The 21,264-nt window shown below is 42.4% G+C and overlaps 1 protein-coding gene across 1 annotated transcript in view; it reads left to right on the top strand.

Annotated features, from left to right (window-relative positions):
- The window catches only part of dclk2a (doublecortin-like kinase 2a), a 476,915-nt gene that overhangs the window by 448,634 nt on the left and 7,017 nt on the right, over window positions 1-21,264 (top strand). The window contains exon 16 of the mRNA XM_068041163.1: window positions 4,678-4,791. Within this exon, the coding sequence (XP_067897264.1) occupies window positions 4,678-4,791 (114 nt within the window). The remainder of the gene's footprint in view (window positions 1-4,677; window positions 4,792-21,264) is intronic.

Here is a 21,264-nt window from a genome sequence, read left to right as displayed (position 1 = left end):
CAAAGGGACCTTGGCGTGTTTGTCCATAGATCTCTGAATGCAGAAGGGCAGGTTAATAGGGTGGTGAAAAAGGCACATGGGACACTTGCCTTTATCAATCGAGGCATAGATTACAATAGCAGGGAGGTCATGTTGGAATTGTATAGAACTTTGGTAAGGCCACAGCTGGAGTACTGTGTGCAATTCTGGTCGCCACATTATAGGAAGGATGTGATTGCACTGGAGGGGATGCAGAGGCAATTCACCAGGATATTGCCTGGTTTGGAACATTTAAGCTATGAAGAGAGGTTGGATAGGCTTGAGTTGTTTTCACTGATTATGAGGGGCATGGACAGATTGGATAGGGAGCAGCTGTTCCCCTCAGTTGAAGGGTCAGTTTATTTATTTATTTAGAGATACAGCACTGAAACAGGCCCTTCGGCCCACCGAGTCTGTGCTGACCAACAACCACCCATTTCTACTAATACTACATTAATCCCATATTCTCTACCACATCTCCACCATTCTTCTACCACCTACCTACACTAGGGGAAATTTACAATGGCCAATTTACCTATCAACCTGCAAGTCTTTGGTTGTGGGAGGAAACCGGAGCACCCGCCGGAAACCCACACGGTCACAGGGAGAACTTGCAAACTACGCACAGGCAGTATCCAGAACTGAACCCGGGTCACTGGAGCTGTGAGGCTGCGGTGCTAACCACTGTGCCGCCCTGTTACGAGGGGACACGAGTTTAAGGTGAGGGGCAGGAGGTTTAAGGGGAATTTGAGGAAGAACTTTTTTACCCAGAGGGTGGTGACGGTCTGGAATGCACTGCCTGGGAGGGTGGTAGAGGCGGGTTGCCTCACATCCTTTAAAAAGTACCTGGATGAGCACTCGGCACGTCATAACAGTCAAGGCTATGGGCCAAGTGCTGGCAAATGGGATTAGGTAGACAGGTCAGGTGTCTTTATTGCATCTGTGCAGACTCGATGGGCTGAAGGGCCTCTTCTGCACTGTATTATTCTATGATTCTGTGAGCAGGCAGGAAGGGCCAACCAGCAGCAATCGTGCAGTGAGAGGAGGAAGAACCAGTTTGGGGGCAACCAGATGACAGTAAACCTCACTGCCTGGACATTCCGACCTTCTTCACCACAATCCTGCCTGATATTGAGTGGGATTGCCGTGGGAAAATGCCCATATAATGCTGAGAATTCAGGAGAAATAGGAGGAAATTTTAACCACAAAAAAGGTGCAGGTTTGGGTTGGTTGGGAGATTAAAGTCTTAAAAATCAGATTCCTGACCCAAAATCACCTCAGTTGGGTCAGTTTTGCCTTTACCTGAGAGGGGAAGGTGGGCGTGGGATCATCCCGCTCCGAGGAGGCGGGTTGGAACTTTAAATATGATGATAAGACTTCAAATCTCATTGTCATTCAGCTTTTCGAATTTAACTGTTGTCGGTTCGGGAAACCTGGCATCTACATCCAGGCGAGGACTGGGTGGATCCAGGTTGTGAGTGTCTAACACCTACCTCCTGGATCCAACATGCCTGCCTGAGGAATCCACACAATTCAGCATCTCTTCACCAACCCCACAAGGCCTCCAACCTACCCCCAGCCCTCTGATTCCCCCTGACCTCAGGACCCCGGGATCAGCAACGCCCCCCCCCACCCCCCACCACAGGATCCACCACCCTTCCCCCCTGAAATTGCCCCTGCACCTCAACCGCCACCCACCAACCTCACCCAGTGCAGACTTAACCTGGTCATACAACCTTTCCTGACCGGTTCCCCGTCTGACTGGAAGCCAGCCTGCCAATCAGTTAAAAGATCAAGCAGGTAGGAGAATCCTGACTTCGGGGCTCCCTGCCACTTTCTGATCTGCCCACACCTGGCCAGACAGGTAAATAAAAATCCAGACTATACATTCTCAAAACCAGGACTAAGCAAATGTGACTGTAAATATATTAAGCAAGCGAAAAGTGACCTGAAGAATAAAAATGGTCTTTACATATTCTTCGGGGAGAGGGAAAAACAGGCATAACAGCTGAGACTAGAAAATGTTAGACATTCTGAATGATTACTTCCTCCATGTATTCACAAGAGAAGTCATAAGCAGCATGCTCTCTCTAGACTAAGATATCCCAGTGATTTAATTATAAATGAGATGGAAGTCATAGACCGGATAAATGAACCCAAAAAAAGTAAATCTTCAGGGATATCTGACATTTATCCCAGAGTTCTGAGAAACACCAGAGAGGCACTTGTGAGGCACTACTGATCATCATGAGTCAATGGACACTGGGAAGGTACTAAATGATTCAAAGCATATTAATGTGGTGACCATATTCAATGGGGGCGACAAAAACAAACACTGGCAACTACAGACCCATTAGTCTTACTTCCATTTTAAATAAAATGATGGAATTGATTATCAGAAGTAAACATGGGATTAAAGGGGCGGTGGTAACTTGGGTATATAATTGGCTAAGGGATAGGAGGCAGAGAGTAGCGAACAAATATTTTTCTGACTGGAGAGAAATGTGCAATGGTGCTCTCCAGGGGTCGCTATTAAGACCATTGTTTTTCTTGTTATATATAAATGATCTGGACTTTGGTACAGGGAGTGCTATTTCTAAGTTTACGAATGATACAAAACTTGGCAATGTAGCAAGTAGTGAGCAGGATAGTAGCAGACTTTAGGAGGACTTAGACAGGTTTATGAAATGCGCAGACAGATGGCTGATGTCATTTAATGTGGATAAGTGTGAAGTCTTGCATTACTGAGGAATAACATGGAGAGGCAGTATATTCCAAATGATATTATTTTGATTGGTGTGCAACAGCAGAAGGGCGTGGGGGTGTATATTCACAAATATCTAAAGGCGACTGCCAGGGAAAGTTGATAAGACAGTTAAGAAAGTTTATGGGCTATTTGGCTTTGTAAATAGAGGCATTGAATACCAAAACAAAGAAGTCATACTAAACCTTTATAAACCACTAGTTAGGCCTAAAATGGTGTATTGTGTACAATTCTGAACATCATACATTAGGAAAGATATCAGAGCCTTGGAGAGGGTGCAGAGGAAGTTTACTAGAATGGTACCAGGGGTGAGGGACTTCAGTTATGTGGAGAGATAGAAGAAACTGGGATTTGTCTCCTTAGAGCAGAGAAGGTTAAGGGGTGACATAATAGAGGTATTCAAAATTATGAGGGGCTTTGATACAGCAAGTAGGGGGAAACGATTTTCTCTGGCAAGTGGGTCGATAACCATAAATAATCAGATTTAAAATAATTTGGCAAAAGAAATAAAAGGGAAATGAGGAGAAATTATTTCATAGAGAGGATTGTTGAAATCTGGAATGCACTAGCTGAAAGAGTGGTGGAAGCAGATTCAATAGGAACCTTCAAATGCAATTGATCATAAACTTGAAGAGAACCAAGTTGCAGGGTTTTAAGGGAAAAGCTGAAACGTGGGACTAAATTAGACAATCTTTCAAAAAGTCAGCACAAATATAATAGGCCGAATGGCCTCCTGTGCTGTCAGAATTTATGATTCTATGATATGATCTGTACAACAATAACCTGGTTAGCTGTGGTCATCAGCATGGATACAGATGTCCTGCCTAGCCAACCTCCTCGATGTCTTTGAGGATGTGACAAGCCAAGTGAACTATGGTAAGTTGTACAGTGTGGTGCATCTTGACTTTCAAAAGGCTTTCGATAAAGTTCCCCATGAAATTCCACATTAATTAAATTCAAAGCTGTGTAGATTCAGGATAAACCCTGAGAATGGTTGAAGGTGAGGAAACAACAGTACTGGCTAAAAGAGATTTGTCATTGTTTGGGGAGAGTGGGTGTACAGACTGGACTTGCAGCTGCGATTATTGCTGTGTTAAATTTAAACAATGATCTGGTTTCAAAAATTCGATGCAATATGCTGAAATGTGCAGTTAATATTAAACTAAGAAGGGCAGTGGAATCAGAGGAGGCATTTCCAAAATTACACAATGAGCAGTATGAATTATGTAAGTGTCAGAGTGCTACATACAGAAAAGAAAAATAGGCAACCTATTTACTTTATGGATGCTGTTGAAATAGCGAAGGATGAATCTGACAGAAACCTAGGAGTTTTAGTACATTCAATGGTAAATGTGGACTTTTCAGCCTGGAAAGCTGAGAGGTGATCTTGTAGAGTTATACAAGATGGTTGAGGGTATTGATACAGTTTGTCTGAAATATTACTTTAAATTAAACCATGGAAGTAGAACTAGTTCAAACTAGTAAAAGATGATTTTATGACTAATTCTTCTTTATTGACTTCAGTGGAGATGAATAACAGGCTGACCTGATAGTACGTGTTTTATACATTCGTCCAAAGTCAAAATTACCCTCTTTTTTTTGTTATAATGACTTTCCGGTGTTTGTTTTAATAGTGTAGGGTTAAGGTCACAATAATAAAGATGTTTGACTAGTGCAGGCTGAAAGTACATTGCTTCTTTAGCATGTCACTAATAGTATCAACTTCACTGGCAATGGCAATACTGCTGTTTAGTGGCAGCACATTGCGAGCAAGGTTTAGCCCAAACATACTGCTTCCTATTCTGGATACAGAATACTGCTGTATTTGTCCAGTGTCAGTTGTATCAGCAGAAGCCCATGGGAGATTTTATCTGTTTAATGCTTCCTTCCTGCAGGATGATATGGCACAAGAGCGAGACATGCAGATAGCAGTAACTGGCAAATTGAGAAAGCACTTTAATCCAGTGGCAAAGCAGAGCAACAGTACTGCTGGCGTCAGTGTTATAATGGTGAGTCGAACTATACACAAATAAACCTCATGTCAATTAAGAAAAACCTTCAACCAAAAATTTGCCGTTTCAACAGTGTTACTAACTTTTTCTCCATGACCATCCACGCAAGCAGTGTCTTGATCAAAGGCCACTGATGAATGCTCCATCATGCTCCACCTCAGAGTGTTGAGTTGCAGGTTCATGCCTGTGATTTCCCACACTGAGTCCATTAGGGGGGACTAACTATATGGGCAATGTGTCCTTAGTGCAATAACAACCTCTAGAGTGACACTGGTAGAGACTTGAGATCAAGGATCTAGTCTACAATATAATCTCAGAAGGAGAAAATGTCCAGCTGGAAAAAGAAGCAAAAAGTAAATTACACTTTCTGGAAGGATTGAAAATTCTCTCCATTTATCCCTTTTTTTATTGTCTTCCCTTCTCTATTGGCTTTCTCTCTTTTTCTTTGTTTCCATCTTTTGTTTAATCCTCCCTGTTTCTTGCCTTCCTCCTGCTTTCTTTTCTCTCTCCCTCTCGGGCTTTGCTTCACCCTCCTCTTCCTCTTTCTCTCTTTTCCATTCATCACACTGTGTCCTTGCCCCTGTGCTCCTTCAGGGGAAAGGATATGCTCAAAGATTTAAATGAAGTAGGATGGGAGGAGGCTCATTTGGAGCATGAACACCAGCACAGAATTGTTGGGCCAAATGGCCTGTTTCTGTGCTGTAAATTTTATGTAATTCATTCACTCTATATTTTCCTCCTCCTCCTCCTCGTTCTCCCTTGCCTGCCTTCCCCTTTTCTTTTCTCAACCTTTCCTCCTCTCTCCCCTTTCCTCCTTCTCCCTCCTCTCTTCTACCTCTCCCTCTATTTCTGTCTCCCCTCCTGCTTCCTCCCTTGAAGTAAGTGGATTGTAAAGTTGGGTGGAGTGTAAAACAGGGTGCCAATCTGATCCCATCTGCTGGGTGGGTTAGGTCAAAATTACCCCTCCTATTTCAGGATCAGAGACAGGGAAATGTATGGAGCAGCAATGAGTGGGAGATGGGCTACAAGTGGCCAGTAAGCCATCTGCCAAATACAAATAGTTTAATATATCCCACTCGAGTTAAAGGAAGACTACTGGTTAGATATGTCCATGTCCATTTGTTGTATATTGCTGGCAATATAAGAATCAACTGCATTTTAGATTTAAAAGTATATATGTTAATCTGTTAGATTCTGGGCTCAGCCTCACTATGGAAACATGGTATCTTTTCCTACCAATGCTATTCCTAAATGGGTTTTTAAAAAAGTACACAAAATGAAGGGGTAACTGTTTGGCTTTATTTGTCAGCACTGAGACTTACCCACTGGCAATGCATGTCTGAAATTGGGCCTATACTAAGCAGCACTTTTAATCAGGCCAGGTTTCCAACTGGTAGTACAATGCTGGAAATTGCCCAGTTAGCACAAGCCGTTGAGTGTTCACACGGGCACAGCTACTGTTGGAAAATATATCTCAACATCATACCACTGCAAGTGTATCTTCATTCCATTGGTTGCAGACCGGAGCTGGCAGTGGTAACAGAGAGGGCCATGATTTGGATTGCCCCAGCCTTTTCCCTGAAGATTAGGTGGAACCATCCCCTATTCCAAATTGTGTTGTCTATAAAAACAGCTTAATCCCCATTGTCACAATGTTGGAATTATCTATGTGTCACAAACTTGAAATAAGGCCATAGAATCAGCTCCTCAGAGGCTTTACTGCCTTGAAAGCAGTACTATACAGAACAGGAAAGCCCCAAATTAAATTGCGGGCCTGTGCCAAGTTCTCTGACCTCAGCTCGGGACAAGAGGTGAACAGCAATTGGTCTGACACTCATGGACTAGGGAGGAAAACAGATCAGCCAGAGTTCCTGCTCCTGACTCTATCCAATGACCCCATCCCAGAATGTGTACACATGGCAGTCAGTCTCATCAGTACTGATACAGATTTATATACAACCCTCTGAGATTTCTGTGCTCATCTAATTCTGGTCTCTTGAGCATTCCTGATTTTAATTGCTCCAGCTGTGCCTTCAGTTGCCTCGGCCCACAACACTGGAATTCCCTCACTAAACCTCTCTGCCTCTCGACCTCACTTTCCTCCTTTAAGACACTCCTTAAAACCTACCTCTTTTACCAAGCTATTGGTCATCTAACCCGCTATCTTCTTACATCACTAGGTGCCATATTTTGTTTTATAATGCTCCTATGAAGTGCCTCGGGATATTTTATTATGTTAAAGGTGCTATATAAATAGAAGTAGTTGTTATTGTTGTAAATTGGGTCCTGTCTTCAGAGGGACAGGATTCCAATGCCTTACAGTATGGAAGAGACAAACAAACATAAACCTTCAAGTGATTAATATAAAAGCAAAATACTGCGGATGCTGGAAATCTGAAATAAAAACAAGAAATGATGGAAATACTCAGCCGATCTGGCAGCATCTGTGGAGAGAGAAGCAGAGTTAACGTTTCAGGTCAGTGACCCTTCTTCAGAACAGTTCTGATGAAGCATCACTGATCTGAAACATTAACTCTGCTTCTCTCTCCACAGATGCTGCCAGATCTGCTGAGTATTTCCTTCAAGTGACTAGACAGCCTACAGAGCTTTACCTGGACCTGGTGCAGGAAAGGCTGCCTTAATGTGAAAAATTCACACAAAACTAAAATTAAAACCAAAAATGCTGGAAATAGCAGATTGCTCATGGTCTGAAAAGAGAAAACAGAGGTTAATGTAGAACATCCAGTCATTAAAGCAGGATTAGCATCCAAAACATTAACTTATCTTTTCTCATCTTTTCTCTTCTCAGTTGCTAATGTACTATTTCACTCCAGTAGTTTCTTTTTATATATGTTTCAAAAATCTCTTTTTGAAGCTGTTTTTGCCAGTGAATGTTGTGTTGATGGAGATGAAGAATATGGAGAATATTAGGGAATGGGATGCTTTGGGAACCCAGTGTCAGCATCAAGCACGCTGTGGTTGGCTGTGTCACTGCCAGCTGTAGAACAAGGCTCCCTCTATTCTGCTCCAAACTCAAAAGAGAAACCCCTGCTGTGATGTTTTACTAATTCATGCACTAGGCTACCCAATCTGAACCATACCAGCTCCTATAACCAGATCTATAAAAATTATGTAAATCCATTAAAGCCTGGCCCCTTTGATACATTATTGACCAGCAAGTGGAAGAACGAGACAGGGGCTGGATTTCCCTAATTTCACCCCATAAGAGTCAGGGCAGGAGGGACGAGCTTGTCACCCCTATCCCAGCCTAGTTTCCTTTCCAAGACATTTTTAAATTGCAAGGCAGGAGTTCAGCAGGATCTGCACCACCAAGAGAGAGGCCACCATTGCATAGGAGAAAAATGTAGTGACATTGCAGCAAAACACCTGCTGAAGCACCAGAAGGGGAGAGGAACAACCTTAAATGGGGCAAAGAGTCCCTAGTAATTGCTGTACTAATTTGACCAAAGGCCTTGGATTGGACAGAGCCAGTTACAGGACTTGCCACTGCTGCTATTCCAGGGATTCCCCCCACCCCCCCTGGGGTTGTTAGATAAAGTAACACTGAGTAAGAAAAGCAAGCTGCTTGCCAAGGCCGACCTCCTTACCTGCATTTGCACATGGTGGACCGTGAAGGGGCGATTGGCAGCTTTCCCGGCTGGGGGGGTGGTGTGGCTGGGAAACTTGGTTGGAGCAGGGATAAGAACATACATAATATAGTTCTAGATTTCCCCACGAGGGGAAACATCTTCTCAACATCTACCCTGTCCAGCCCCCTCAGAATCTTATAGGTTTCAATAAAAGATTGCCTCTCATTCTCCTAAACTCCAAAGAGTATAGGCCCAACCTGCTCAACCTTTCCTCACATCTGGAGTACTGTGTGCAATTTTGGTCTTCACATTTAAGAAAGGATATAAAAACAAGAAATGCTGGAAACATTCAGCAGGTCTGGCAGCACTTGTGGAGAGAGAAGCAGAGTTAATATTTCAGGTCAGTGACCCTTCTTCAGAACCCTTTTGTTTTAAGAACAGTTTCTTTCAATGCAGAACATGAGGTGCCTCACTACTTTTGCCGTGCCATTTTATATACAATATATCTTTCTGAACTGCCTCCAATGCAAGTATATCCTTAAATAAGGAGACCAAAACTGTACGGAGTTCTCTAGGTACGGTCCTGCCAACGCCCTGTACAGTTGTAGCAAGACATCCCAACTTTTATACTTCATCTCCTTTGCAATAAAGGCCAACATTCCATTTGCCTTCCTAATTACTTGCTGTACCTGCATTCTAACCTTTTGTGTTTCATGTACAAGGACACACACCCCGATCCCTCTGTACTGCAGCATTCTGCAGTCTCTCTCCATTTAAATAACATTCTGCTGTTCTATTCTTCTTGCTAAAATAATGAGGTCTTGCCCCCATTTTCCCTTGTGGAAACAAATTAAACAGTGATGAATTTATTAGCGAAATGGCTCACACATGGGTTCAGGCTGCCATTAAATTCATCAGGGACTCTTATTTTAGGTCACCCTGGCACCTGCCTGAAATGAGCATAGGCCTCATTTCAATATTGATAAGAGTGTGCTGAGACCAAAACAAGAAATGCTGGATTCACTCAGCAGGTCTGGCAGCATCTGTGGAAAGAGAAGCAGAGTTAATGTTTCGGGTCACTGACCCGAAACGTTAACTCTGCTTCTCTTTCCACAGATGCTGCCAGACCTGCTGAGTGAATCCAGCATTTCTTGTTTTTGTTTCAGATTTCCAGCATCCGCAGTATTTTGCTTTTATTTTAGTGTGCTGAGACCATTTTGGGGAAATTTACTAAGACTAGTTAAAGCTTGCTCTGCAGAAGCTCTGACTAGTTTTTCATGTTCTAAGGTGGTGTAATCAGAGGTTCTTAAATGGACTGTTGAGGCCATCCAAGAATCCGACAGGTAAACTTACCTTACTGTGGAGCCAGAAGGAGCAGGAGTGCTTTTTTTTGCCTCTACATTAATACTGCAGACCACTACTGGCCCATATGTGCCTCCTCCCATTTGACTTGTGCCTCCTCTCCCACCAAAGACTTAACTGCGGGCTGGTTTGTGCATCCAAGATGGACAAAATTTGAATGGTTCAGACTACAGATTTTCTCAAGGTGCCTGTAACTCATCAAATTTATTCTAATGAGGATTAAGAACGAATTTAGGACAGTGCTCGGGCCTCTCAATTCATCCTATGGCACCATGCCTATAGCCAGAGAGGATTGGAAAATGATGGTCAGAGCCTCCATTATTTCCTCCCTTGTTTCTCTCAGCATCCTGGGATACATTTCATCAGAACCTGGCAATTTTCCACTTTCAAAGATGCTCAACACCTTAATATTTCCTCTTTTGGCATTTAATTGGCTCTATTATTTCCTTTCATTTTGCTCTTTATATATTGATAAGACAAATTTGAATTTTCCTTGATTTTTCTTGCCAATATTTTTTTCATGGCCTTTCTTTGCCTTTCTAATTTTCTTTATAATTTCACCCTGCACTTTCTATACTCCTCTGGACATTTTCTGCAGTATTGAGCTCTCGGTATCTGGCATAAGCTTCCCCTTTTTGCCTAGATTTGGGGCTCTAGATTTGGGAGTTCCACCCTTTTTCTTTGTGGGAACATATTTGTTCTATACTCTCCCTACCTCTTCCTTGAATGCCTCCCACTGCTCTGACACTGATTTACCTTCATGTAGGTGTTTCAGTCCACTTTTGCCGAATCACATCTCAGCTTAATAAAATTGACCTTTCCTTTAAAACTTTTACTCTTGGTCCATCGTTGTCCTTGTCCATAACTGTGCTAAGTCTAACTGAATTATGATCACTACCACCAAAATGCTCTTCCACTGATACCCCTGCCACCTGCCCAGCTTCATTCCCTAAAACAGGGGAGGCTGTGGGGTAGTGGTAATGTCACTGAACTATAATCCAGAGCCCAGGCTAATGCTCTGGGGACATGGGTTTGAATCCACCATGGCAGAAGGTGAAATTTGAATTCAATTAATAAATCTGGAATTAAAAGCTGATTGTCGATTGTTGTAAAAACCCATCTGGTTCACTAATGTCCTTTAGGGAAGGTAATCTGCTGTCCTTACCTGGTCTGGCCTACATGTGGCTCCAGACCCACAGCAATGTGGTTGACTCTTAAATGCCCTCTGAAATGGCCTAGTAAGCCACTCAGTTCTAGGACAATTAGGGATGGGCAATAAATGCTGGCCTTGCCAGCAATGCCCACATCCCACAAACAAATAAAAAAAACTAAGTCCACAACTGTCCTTTCTTGTGTTAGGCTGGCTACATACTTACTAAAACAGTTACATTGAATGATATGTGAATTACTAAACAACTCATTTGCTGTCTAGTTTTTAGCCTTTGTTTTCTCTTCCTCCATACTCGCTTGCTAATTTTTTGCCTTCCATTTCCAGGTTTGCTGTTCCTTCTGAACCTATGTTCAGTTTCCCATCCCTCTGTCAAGTTAGTTCAGACTCTCCTCAACAGCATTAGCAAACCTCCCTGCTACAATATTGGCACACATTTCTGGCATATAAGTCCAGCATGCCACTAATTTCACACCATTATCAGTTACTACAAATTTAGGTCCTGATTTCTTCTTGTCGCTACATCTAGTGATGTCGTAAATGAGTTTGGGATTATTTCTCAGGTCAATATTTGTAGGGAAAGTGTAAGTACTTTGATAAAGAACAGCAAAGGAAATATTACCAGCAATTTTTGAGGTGTTATTGCCTGATTCTGCCCCATGGAGGCAGTGAGAATCTCCCCCACTACAAAAATAAAATTGCAACATAAATGGCACTTGATTTTTCCGGTTGTTCTCTCTCCCTGCTGCTGAAAATGGTGTATCTCAGAGGATTAGGTGCTGTGGGTTAGGTACTGCCTTAGATATGGGACCTAGGTTCAAATCCGTTGCAGCCTAATGGATCAAGGCCTTCAAATGGCCTCCTTTTCTGCTGTAGGAACTTATGATCATCTCTCTGGTGGCTGTAAATGTTCTCAGTAAAATGAGTTTGAACAGCCTAGTAAGTAGAGAATGTCGGCCCACAACGCAAAATCTTACAAAACTTGGCCCAAATCAGCACCATCGCTCAACATAAATGGCTGATGTCAGGAAATTAAAATCTGGCAGTGCTGCAGAGGCTGGTTCTCTTCTGAGGTTGGAGTTGGGGAAAATCAGTTGGTGCAGGATAGAGGAAGCTTTTCGTTTCATTTTATTCCTTACCTAACCGACCTGGGAGCATTTGATACTGAGAGTAGGAGCTGGATTCACTGCAGACTTCAGGATCCCAATGTCAGGACCAAATGACAGTCCCAAGACCACACTTGTCAGGAGCAAGGCCAGCTCAGCAATCTTCCTGGCCTCCAAATTCATTCTGATGTTGCAGGTTCAGGCCCAGTCAGCCAGTAGCTCTGGAGCCTCAGCAGTCCCACCGGGAGAGGTGGGCACTGCTGAGGCAAGTCGGAGACCGTGAGGGCACCTCAACATGGAGGGGGGCTGCCATCTTTTAAAGAAATGGGAGTCCTGATGGCAGGCAGTTAATTGAGCACTGAAAAATGTAGCCGGGGACCCCAAACAGTTGGGGTTGCCCTAGCTTTCCAGCCCAGCATCAGGACCCAGCGCGCCAACAAAATTCAGCTCTTTCTTCTGCAGGCGAACATGTTGAGGTAGAATTTCCACAGAGATTCTCCCTATCTACCTTACCTCATTACTTCAGTGCAAGATCATCAGAAGACACACTGAAATAGTATAAGCGCTGTTCTTCTACTGATCTCCCACCAAAGTTACAGCACGAGAACTGCTGCAGAACAATAGAATCTGGGAACGATGGTAAATATTTACCCAGCGTACAGAGACTGGGAGCATCAACATCAGCTCAGTAGAGACAGAATCAATGGCTTCTGATTCCGATTTACTGGTAGTAAGGAGCATTATTTATTTTAAACAGTAGTTCAAGTTGCCACTTTTGCAAGAGTGCCCGTGTATCACTGTTTTTAAAAAGACAGGCGTCAGCCCTTTTTTTGATTAGCTAGACGCAGCAAGAAGTGCAGTGAAATGATTAATATCCTTTTTGGACACTAAAAAATTATAAGATAGGTCTGAGATAAGAATTGATGGAGCTAGAAGGGGTAATGGTGTTTTTCTATCAGGTGCTGCATCAGCAAGGAATCAAGAGGTTGAAGATATAGACAAATGATGGCACAAATACATTGTTGATTAACTTTTTGAATTCTACTGCGGTACCATTGTACTGATTCATTTTAGGCCAGATTTCATCCCAGCAATAAAAGAGCAACCACATGCTGCCTGTCAGCTCCAATGACAGAGCATTGGTTCCTAGTCAAGGGACTCAAGGAACCTACTATCAGCCAGCTTTCACTCGAGTTCTGCAGAAAATGGGGTAGCAACTCAGGTAGCAAGATAAAAACCTGGAGAGACATTAAGGGCCTCAATTGTTCACGGACCTTCCCGCCACGGACTTTATTGCTGTGGAAGCGGGAAGGTGGCAGGGTCCCCACCCGCCACCATCCCACCTAATTAAATGCTCTCCCCAACTCCAAACTCACCACAGGGGAGAGCATAAAATACCACGCTTAATGTGTAAGCCTTTACTTCCAGTGTCTGCAACTATTTAACATCAAAGGGCAGCATAACCAAACCTAATTCTGCCCTTAGTCAATACTCACATACAAGCACTTCCAGTAGCTGTTACTGGATAGTGATCAGGAGCTGCAACCCTGGATAAATGTCCACTCCCCGCTAGTAAAGACAGTTGTCGGGGTGACCATCACTGCAGTATCTAAGAGTAACTTGTTTAACCTAGAATGAATATGGAGCCTGAGACCTTTTGCTTTTTACAGTTCAGTTAAATGTTTGCTTCACCAGCTGAGCAATGGTGGGGAGCTACTCTTAAGATTTCTCTCAAATGAATTCTTGATGTGCAGTGAGTGAAATTACTGAATGGTGTATCAGATGGTTCCTGTATGACATGAAAACAGTGGAACTCTTTATTGGGATAATTTTCATATTTCCTTCTTTGCTTCTGCCTCTGAAACTGATATGATACAAGAAGCACATACCAGATCTCTTAATTGATTTGATAACCATGAATTGTTCCTTTTTAAAAAGTTTTACCCCTCTACAATTTCACCTCCACCAGCAACGTTCTTCCATAAGATGAAGTTTATGCACTCAATGGTTTGGTTTTTCCTCTACTATCCTATTCGAGATCAGGCCCAATACTGGCAGTAACAGCGAAGCCTATTGCCACATCCCTTCCAAGACCTTGATTTTTCATCACCCACTCAAGCCAGGATCATCACGAGCTGCCACTTCCCAGTAAACACATCTAGTTGCTAGGAGAGCAGCATGGGGGCTGGGTGCCTGGCCCATTTCACTCATCTCTGCCACTTTCACTGCTGTCCCCCCCTCCCCCTCCCCTCCCCCCCGAAGATCACAAAGTGAAAAGTGGCAGTAGGCCTGGGCAAACAGTGGTTATGTCCTTGAATTCAGTAATAGAGAGAGAGAACCTGATTGAGGCTACCTCTCCCTGCAGTCCCTCAACTGCTGAAGGCCATGGCCTCAACCAAGACTTTCAGTGGTCTTTCACTTGCTGCCAGGAATTGTGCTGAGATCCAGCCTTGAATGTATAATGATCCATGACCTAGTGGCTGGATGTTTACGGAAAATCCAGCCCCATTTGTTGTTTTCCTTCCTGGTGATAGTGGCTGAAACCAGGAACATTGGCCTCAGCTGGGAACACTGATCCAGCACTCTAGCAAGATTAGGATATAGAATTCCCATGGTTCTGGGGGGCTGGGGAGAGGGACAGGTGGGCGGTTTTCCTGATTTCAGGCTGTAACTTCAGCAGAAGCCTTTGAGCTAAGATTTCTGCTAAAGTTATGGCAGGAGATCGGGAACCCACAGAAATTCCAGACGTTAGTATTTTTGGATAAATTCTTGATCAACAACAAATGGTTGATTGTCCTTTAAAGAGCACAGTGACTGTACCCAGTGGTTCAATACACTGAAGTGCCTGTGCAGTACACGAGGAGTTTCCTCATTCAGGCTCTTACAGGAGTCTCAGTCTGACAAGCGACTCTGGATTTCATTATAGACAGAAGCAATGGAGGGGAAAGGATATGGTGGAGGGGTGGGGAAGAGACCAAGTAAATTGGCCTAGGTATATCTCCGAGTGGGAAGGAACAGAATAGTCTCACTTGGATGAGGTGCCAGAGGGCTGCCAGTATCCCAACAGGAGTCACTACCATCTGGAGAGGAGAAACTGCAATAAGAGATTAATTATTTTAGATTTAAACTTTTGATTCCTCCAATCAGTGCCACTCCTTAGTATTTGCTTAAAGCATAGACAGTCAAAACCACCATCTGCTATACCACTTATGATCATGCAACACAGGATGAGGAATTACAATATCAGTTTTTCCTCCTAGGATGTAGAATATGCCACTTTGGCAAAGGGATGAACCTATCAGCTAGCGACTGACCTGAGGCCTGGCAAAATAGTTCAACTATGACAGAGAAAAACCATGGGTTCTTGAACTGCCACCATCTGGTGGGTAATACAAAACGCTAGAGTTTATGCCACCTGTTCTTGTTAACAATTTGTACTAAACACAGTTTCACTGTACAGACCAAAGGAATGTGATTGGGCCTTACATTTCCATACCTTGAAAGAGTATGGACATACTCTCCACTTCAAATAACTGGAGACTGCCCAGACATGGATTTGATTGGAGTTCTAACCAGCATTGACTTCTGAAAATGGCCTTGATATGTTTGTTTTGTTTTTGTATGTTTCATTTCCTTTGACAGTTTGAAGTATAAGAGGGAGAGGGTGAGCTCCAATCCTCATACTGAGACACTGGATAAACCTGGAACAACACCATGGTATAGAACGCAGTGCCCTAACAGGGGGACCATTCACTAACTCCCAGCCGGTCCAAATTTGCATGGCCTGTCGCCTTGTGCCTCACAGCTCCTTTTCTAAGCTTTCCCAGCTCACACAAGGCAGAACTTCTCATGGTGTGGATTCAGGCTGATGCTGCTGTTTATGGGAGAGCACATACTTTTCTTTTCTGTTGCTCATACTGGATTAAGTTCACCTCAGACTCACTCGAGAATCAAAAATTTCTGGACTGCTGAATATTTGACAGGAACTTCAGAAAAATCTACCACATAATAGACCTCATGTGAACTCTTGATTTGAAAGGCCAAAAGCATACTTCATAACTGTACGTGGACAAGAATTGGTTTTAAGATAAGCACTGATATTAAAAATGCTCCAGAAATAACAGAAGAAACCAAGAACTTCCAAAAAGGGAAGACAACCTGAAATTATTTCAAGTGGGCAGAGTGGTCTTTGAGTGCCATCTGGTGTTAGCAAGGCTGAAATGCAACAGATGCTATGTCAAAAGCTTTGCTAAAAATTATTTGCTTTCCACTAAATCCATGTCCCTTTTTTCAGAAATGTTTCATTTAGCCCTGATTGTTAGAATGCTTTGCATTATGTATTATGTTCATGTGAATGCTTGGTTCTCTAGGATATGATTATGTGATCAAAGTGATTTTTTAATTACAGGATAATCTATTAGCTAGCAAAAGCAATTGCACTCCACCCTTATTAAAGCACAATTTTTAGAAGCCAAGTACTTTGCATGTTGCAATGAGGTACAAGCTGTAATAATTGTCCTGTAGTGCAGCCATACAACAGTCTGATATTTAGGGAGGGGCTGTTTCATCCCATATCACTTCAATTGTTTTCAACTACAAATACTGCTGCCTGTTTCCATAAACAAACCTTCTAAACAAAAATCTGTACAAATAATTGGCATGATGTAATCACAAAAATAAGGAGATGATTAGAATTGAACCAACTTGCACTCCAGTGTCACCACCAGCAGTAAGAACTGTGTTGAGGTTTTTGTATTCAGTGCGATGTCTGAATTGGAATCTGTAATCGGCGGGGGTAATATTTATGACATTCGCAGTGGAATCAGCAAACCGATTTGAAAAAAAAAACATTTGCAGCCACATTTGTCGTGTGTTTTAGATATACAAATATAAATGTGTCTGAAATGTGACTCGTCTCTATCTCTGTGCTTCTTCCCTCCCACTGCTGCATTGCTTCTCTCCGATTAGGTCCAAGACAGTGGCATGTACTAACTGCATCAGCACTGCTCACGTTTCTGCTGCACGCACACTGCTTCTTCCTTTTAAAAAACAATTGCAAATGTAGGGGGAAAGGAGAAACAGCTTGTTTGGCATTACTGTTATTTGCCCTGCATGCTTCCCAACCCAACCGATTTAACACTTAGTTTGTGAATGTTTTGACAAAGTGGGTGAACCCTGTTCTACATTTCTGTTTTTGGAGATGTGTGATGGAACAACATTGTGCAAGGAGGTGTGCATTATTTCAGAATCCAACCAACCTGAGGTTCAGAACAGAGTGATAGCAAATGCAGTGTGACAATCATACTAAGATGTTCTTTGGCATGCTTTTAATTCTTCAGCTCTGTAGTCTTTAGTGAGTGTTCTCTATGATATGGAAAATCTATTGGATACATGCTAAAAGTAATAGAGAACATTTTTTAAAGGAGCATCTTATTCAAGAAATGTCCAACAACCCTATTTGATTCATTTATAGAGACATGATACAAGGACATGTTCCATCAAAATGCACCATTGCATCATTTGCATGTGATATCATTGTGATGACAATGATGCAAAGTTGCAATCCACAAATTAAAAAGAAATTTGTTGAATACTTTTTCATGGAAACTGTGCCCCTTTGGCAATCATGCAAAACATTAACATAGTTGAAATGAGAAACTATTGAATGTTGGAGTATTATGGTAAGGTTATAGAGGTGGAATGATTTCTACCTGCACTTTCAATGTGTGGTCAAGCACTACAAATTCATTTTTTGTTAGCTAGAACAATAATAATTTCACATACAATGATCCCTGGAAAGGCTGTGTGAAAAATCACTTTATTTTGAAGGTGTAAGTTTCTTAGCATTTTAGTGTGAACGTTTAGGCCTGAGGAAGACAGTGACATTTGAACAAAACTAACACTTTCTTCACTCACTCCTTCCCTCACTCACATACTACAAACACAGTAGGCAGATTACCTTGGCAGACAGGAAAAATGATTTCCTCTGACAGAATTTTGGGTGGAGCCACCTAGTGTTATTCTTTCCGTCTTATAGGAATGTACAAGGTGGTCTTTAGCAGTTGTGCCACCTCCTGTAGTTACTGCAATCACATAGGACAGAACCACATGTCAGTCAAACAAATCAACTTTTTTTGTCTTTTGGGCCTGAAATGTTTAAAAAATTCTACTTTGTAGAAGTACAATTTCTTCTGTATTTTCACCAAAGTTTAAGTGCATCTTTGAATGCAGAAACCTTCCAGTCTACCAGTGTATCAATTTTTTCAGAAGAGGGTGAAATTAGGAAAACAGACTTCAATTGCTACAAGCTTTCTTGAGAATGAACTGCCAAAATCATTTAAAGGATCATGATTAAGCCATTAGTGCTTCATTTCCATATTTTTGGAACTATTAGCACTGTTACTGAGGAGTTAAACTTCAGTGCCACCACCAACTTCAGACAAAATCTTGTTAAAATACCTCAGAAATACTCACCTGACGCTCCACCCAACCTGGCACAGACTTCAATGCTGTGCACAAGAGGAATTGGCCACTGGCTTTCTGTGATTCTGCTATTTGAGGTTCAGGCTTCAACATTAAGCCCTGTATCCAACCATAGAATGTATTGGCTGGATCAATCTGTGCCAAGTAAACATCACGCCCAGGTCCTTGAATGTCAGTGCCTTCAATGCCTAAGAATTAAGATTATTCACCATGTCAGAGGAACACAAAATAGATGCTTTTCCACAGAAGAAGAGAAAGTAAAAGACACTTTTCAAGAAAGAGGAGGAATGAGACATTATAGTCTTGGTATGAACTGAAGTACGTTTGACCACTGTATCGCACAGTTGGCTTTGATCCTATGGATCCAGTACCTTTCCAGAGGGAGATCAGTTATGGTTTCCCACACTCACCAAGGTTTTCAATGTAATATCAACAAGTATGACCAATGGTTTGAAATCTCCCAGCATCTGTCTTGGTTCCTCTATGTGGCTGGACAGATTGCACCACATGCTTGGGAACAAGTCTAAGAAGCTATATAAATTGCTGACTGCAGACTCCAGATCAGTTAGAATCTTGGGACACCTTGGCATTTCACCAGAGTTTCAGGAAGAAGCTAGTACCCTCTATGTTAAAGAATCTAGAACTGAAGAATGATTACCTTGTAAAAGATACTACAAACCATGAGGTAGACCCTCCCCACTGCAAGTTATCAGGTATGTTGGAGCGACTATATCTACACACATGGAGCCATAGCAATGAATGGTACCAATGTAATGGAACCCAAGGTACAAGGCCACGCCCATATATATTCAACCTGATTGAGGTTCCAGAATACAATTACAAGGATCAGGCAATAGCAACATTTACCTTTGATGTTACACATGTTTCCTGATCCAATTGATTCCTACTAATACTCTAGAATGTAGTGATGGACCCCCCACCATTTGCAGGGTAATTAATGTGTTCATTTCTGCAAAGCAGTTGCCTGGCCTGCTCTGCAGACTTGCCACGACAAGCTAACCTTGAGCTTGTTGACAAGGATTCATGGTTCAGCAGAGCTTTGGTCATTCCAGCCTCAATTCAAACCCTGAACAAGTTCTCCTTCATTCTTGAATCATCACTGGTGTAAAGGTCATCAATGGTATGTGGAGTGGAAGGGATGAAAAATGTAGTCATTGTTTTCAAGTGAATATCTGCTCCATATACCAAAGCTCCCACTCACCTTCTCTCCAGGCAGTTCAGTAATAACCTTCATCTTTCAAATGAGACATTAAACCAAGGGGGCATATGCTGTCTCAGGTGGATGAAAAATATATCTTGACACTGTTTGAAGAAGATCAGGAGAATTCTCTCTGGTGTCTTGACCAATATTTATCCCTCAGCGAATATCACTAAAAGAGATTAGCTGCTCATTATCATATTGCTTTTATGGGACCTTCCTGTGTGCAAATTGGCTGCCATGTTTCCTTAGATTACAATAGTGACTACATTTCAAAAGTACTTCATTTGCTGCTTTGGAATATCTGGAGGTAATGAAAGGTTCAGTCTTTCTTTTCTTGTTGTGGGCTAGTAAATAGATAATTTAGTGCAAACCTGGTGTTTTAACCTATTTTGGTAAATAGTTTATTTATGAACATCATTACAAAAGGAACCTGCCCCACATCCATTCCATTGTTCAGCCCACTGTATTCCACTTAGGCAGCATCATCTGCCTTTTACCCTGCCTCCCTCCTACTGCTGGCCACATTTTCATCTATGTCTTTATCACCACAAAGCTTCACCTGTCATGCCCTCCTAGGCAGCCTCTTATGTCTACTGCATAAATTGCAATTCCCTCAGAATGACTTGGCCCATGTACTCATCCATACAAAGGTCTGCACTTCCATCACCCTGTTCTTCCCATGCCCTAGCATACTAACTTCCAATTCTCATTATCAAATCATTCTATAACATCATCCCACCCTAATCCTGCAGTCTTTTCCAGGTGTAAGTCCTTGCCTGAACACAACACTCTTGTACTCATTGTTCTCCACTCCAACATTGTTGGCTTCTTTCGGTCACTACACCCCCTGCCCTCTGGAGCTCCCGTCTGACTGAAATTCCTACACTTGTCACTTACCGTCCTGCTTTCAAAAGTTGCCTGAAAACTCCAGATTTTGCCTTCATATCCCTGCCCCCACCCCACAACTTTTCCATTCTAATCTGCCCCAATTGTCTTTCCTCCACCTTGTAAAGTGGTTGAGTTGTCTGTACATGAAGAACACAATTGGAATGTCGGTTGTTATGGTTGAAGATGTTGGATCCCAGCAGCAGAGAAATGCTACCCTCATGCTGGTATCTCCAGTGTGAACTGAAATGTCCTATAGTACTCGAGGTGCAGAAGGGGATTGCACACGATTACTCCCAAAAGTATCTTTTCCATTCACGTCTGTCTTTTCCACTGTGCTAAGTGCTCTGAGACATTTTCTACTATGTGAGGAGCTGATAGAAATGTAAGTTGTTGTAAATGGACACACATTCCTGTGATTCTTCTTCCTACCCCAAGATTAGATAGGTGGCCTATTCGTGATTGGTGCAGATTGGTGAGTAATCATTTTTCTTTTTGCTTTTATTTCCTTTCATATCTAAAAATATAGTAATGTGTATCACACTCTTATTATGCAACACTGTTACAGTTTATCTAATACACAACTATTTTCCACATCTGAAACTAAACAGCATCAAAGAGTGACAATACTCCAGTGCAGGCTTGCCTAGATGT

The sequence above is a fragment of the Heterodontus francisci genome, chromosome 1, assembly GCF_036365525.1.
Source record: "Heterodontus francisci isolate sHetFra1 chromosome 1, sHetFra1.hap1, whole genome shotgun sequence".
Classification (NCBI taxonomy): domain Eukaryota; kingdom Metazoa; phylum Chordata; class Chondrichthyes; order Heterodontiformes; family Heterodontidae; genus Heterodontus; species Heterodontus francisci.
Note: the sequence above shows the minus strand (reverse complement) of the source record. Positions and strands in the feature narration are given on the sequence as shown.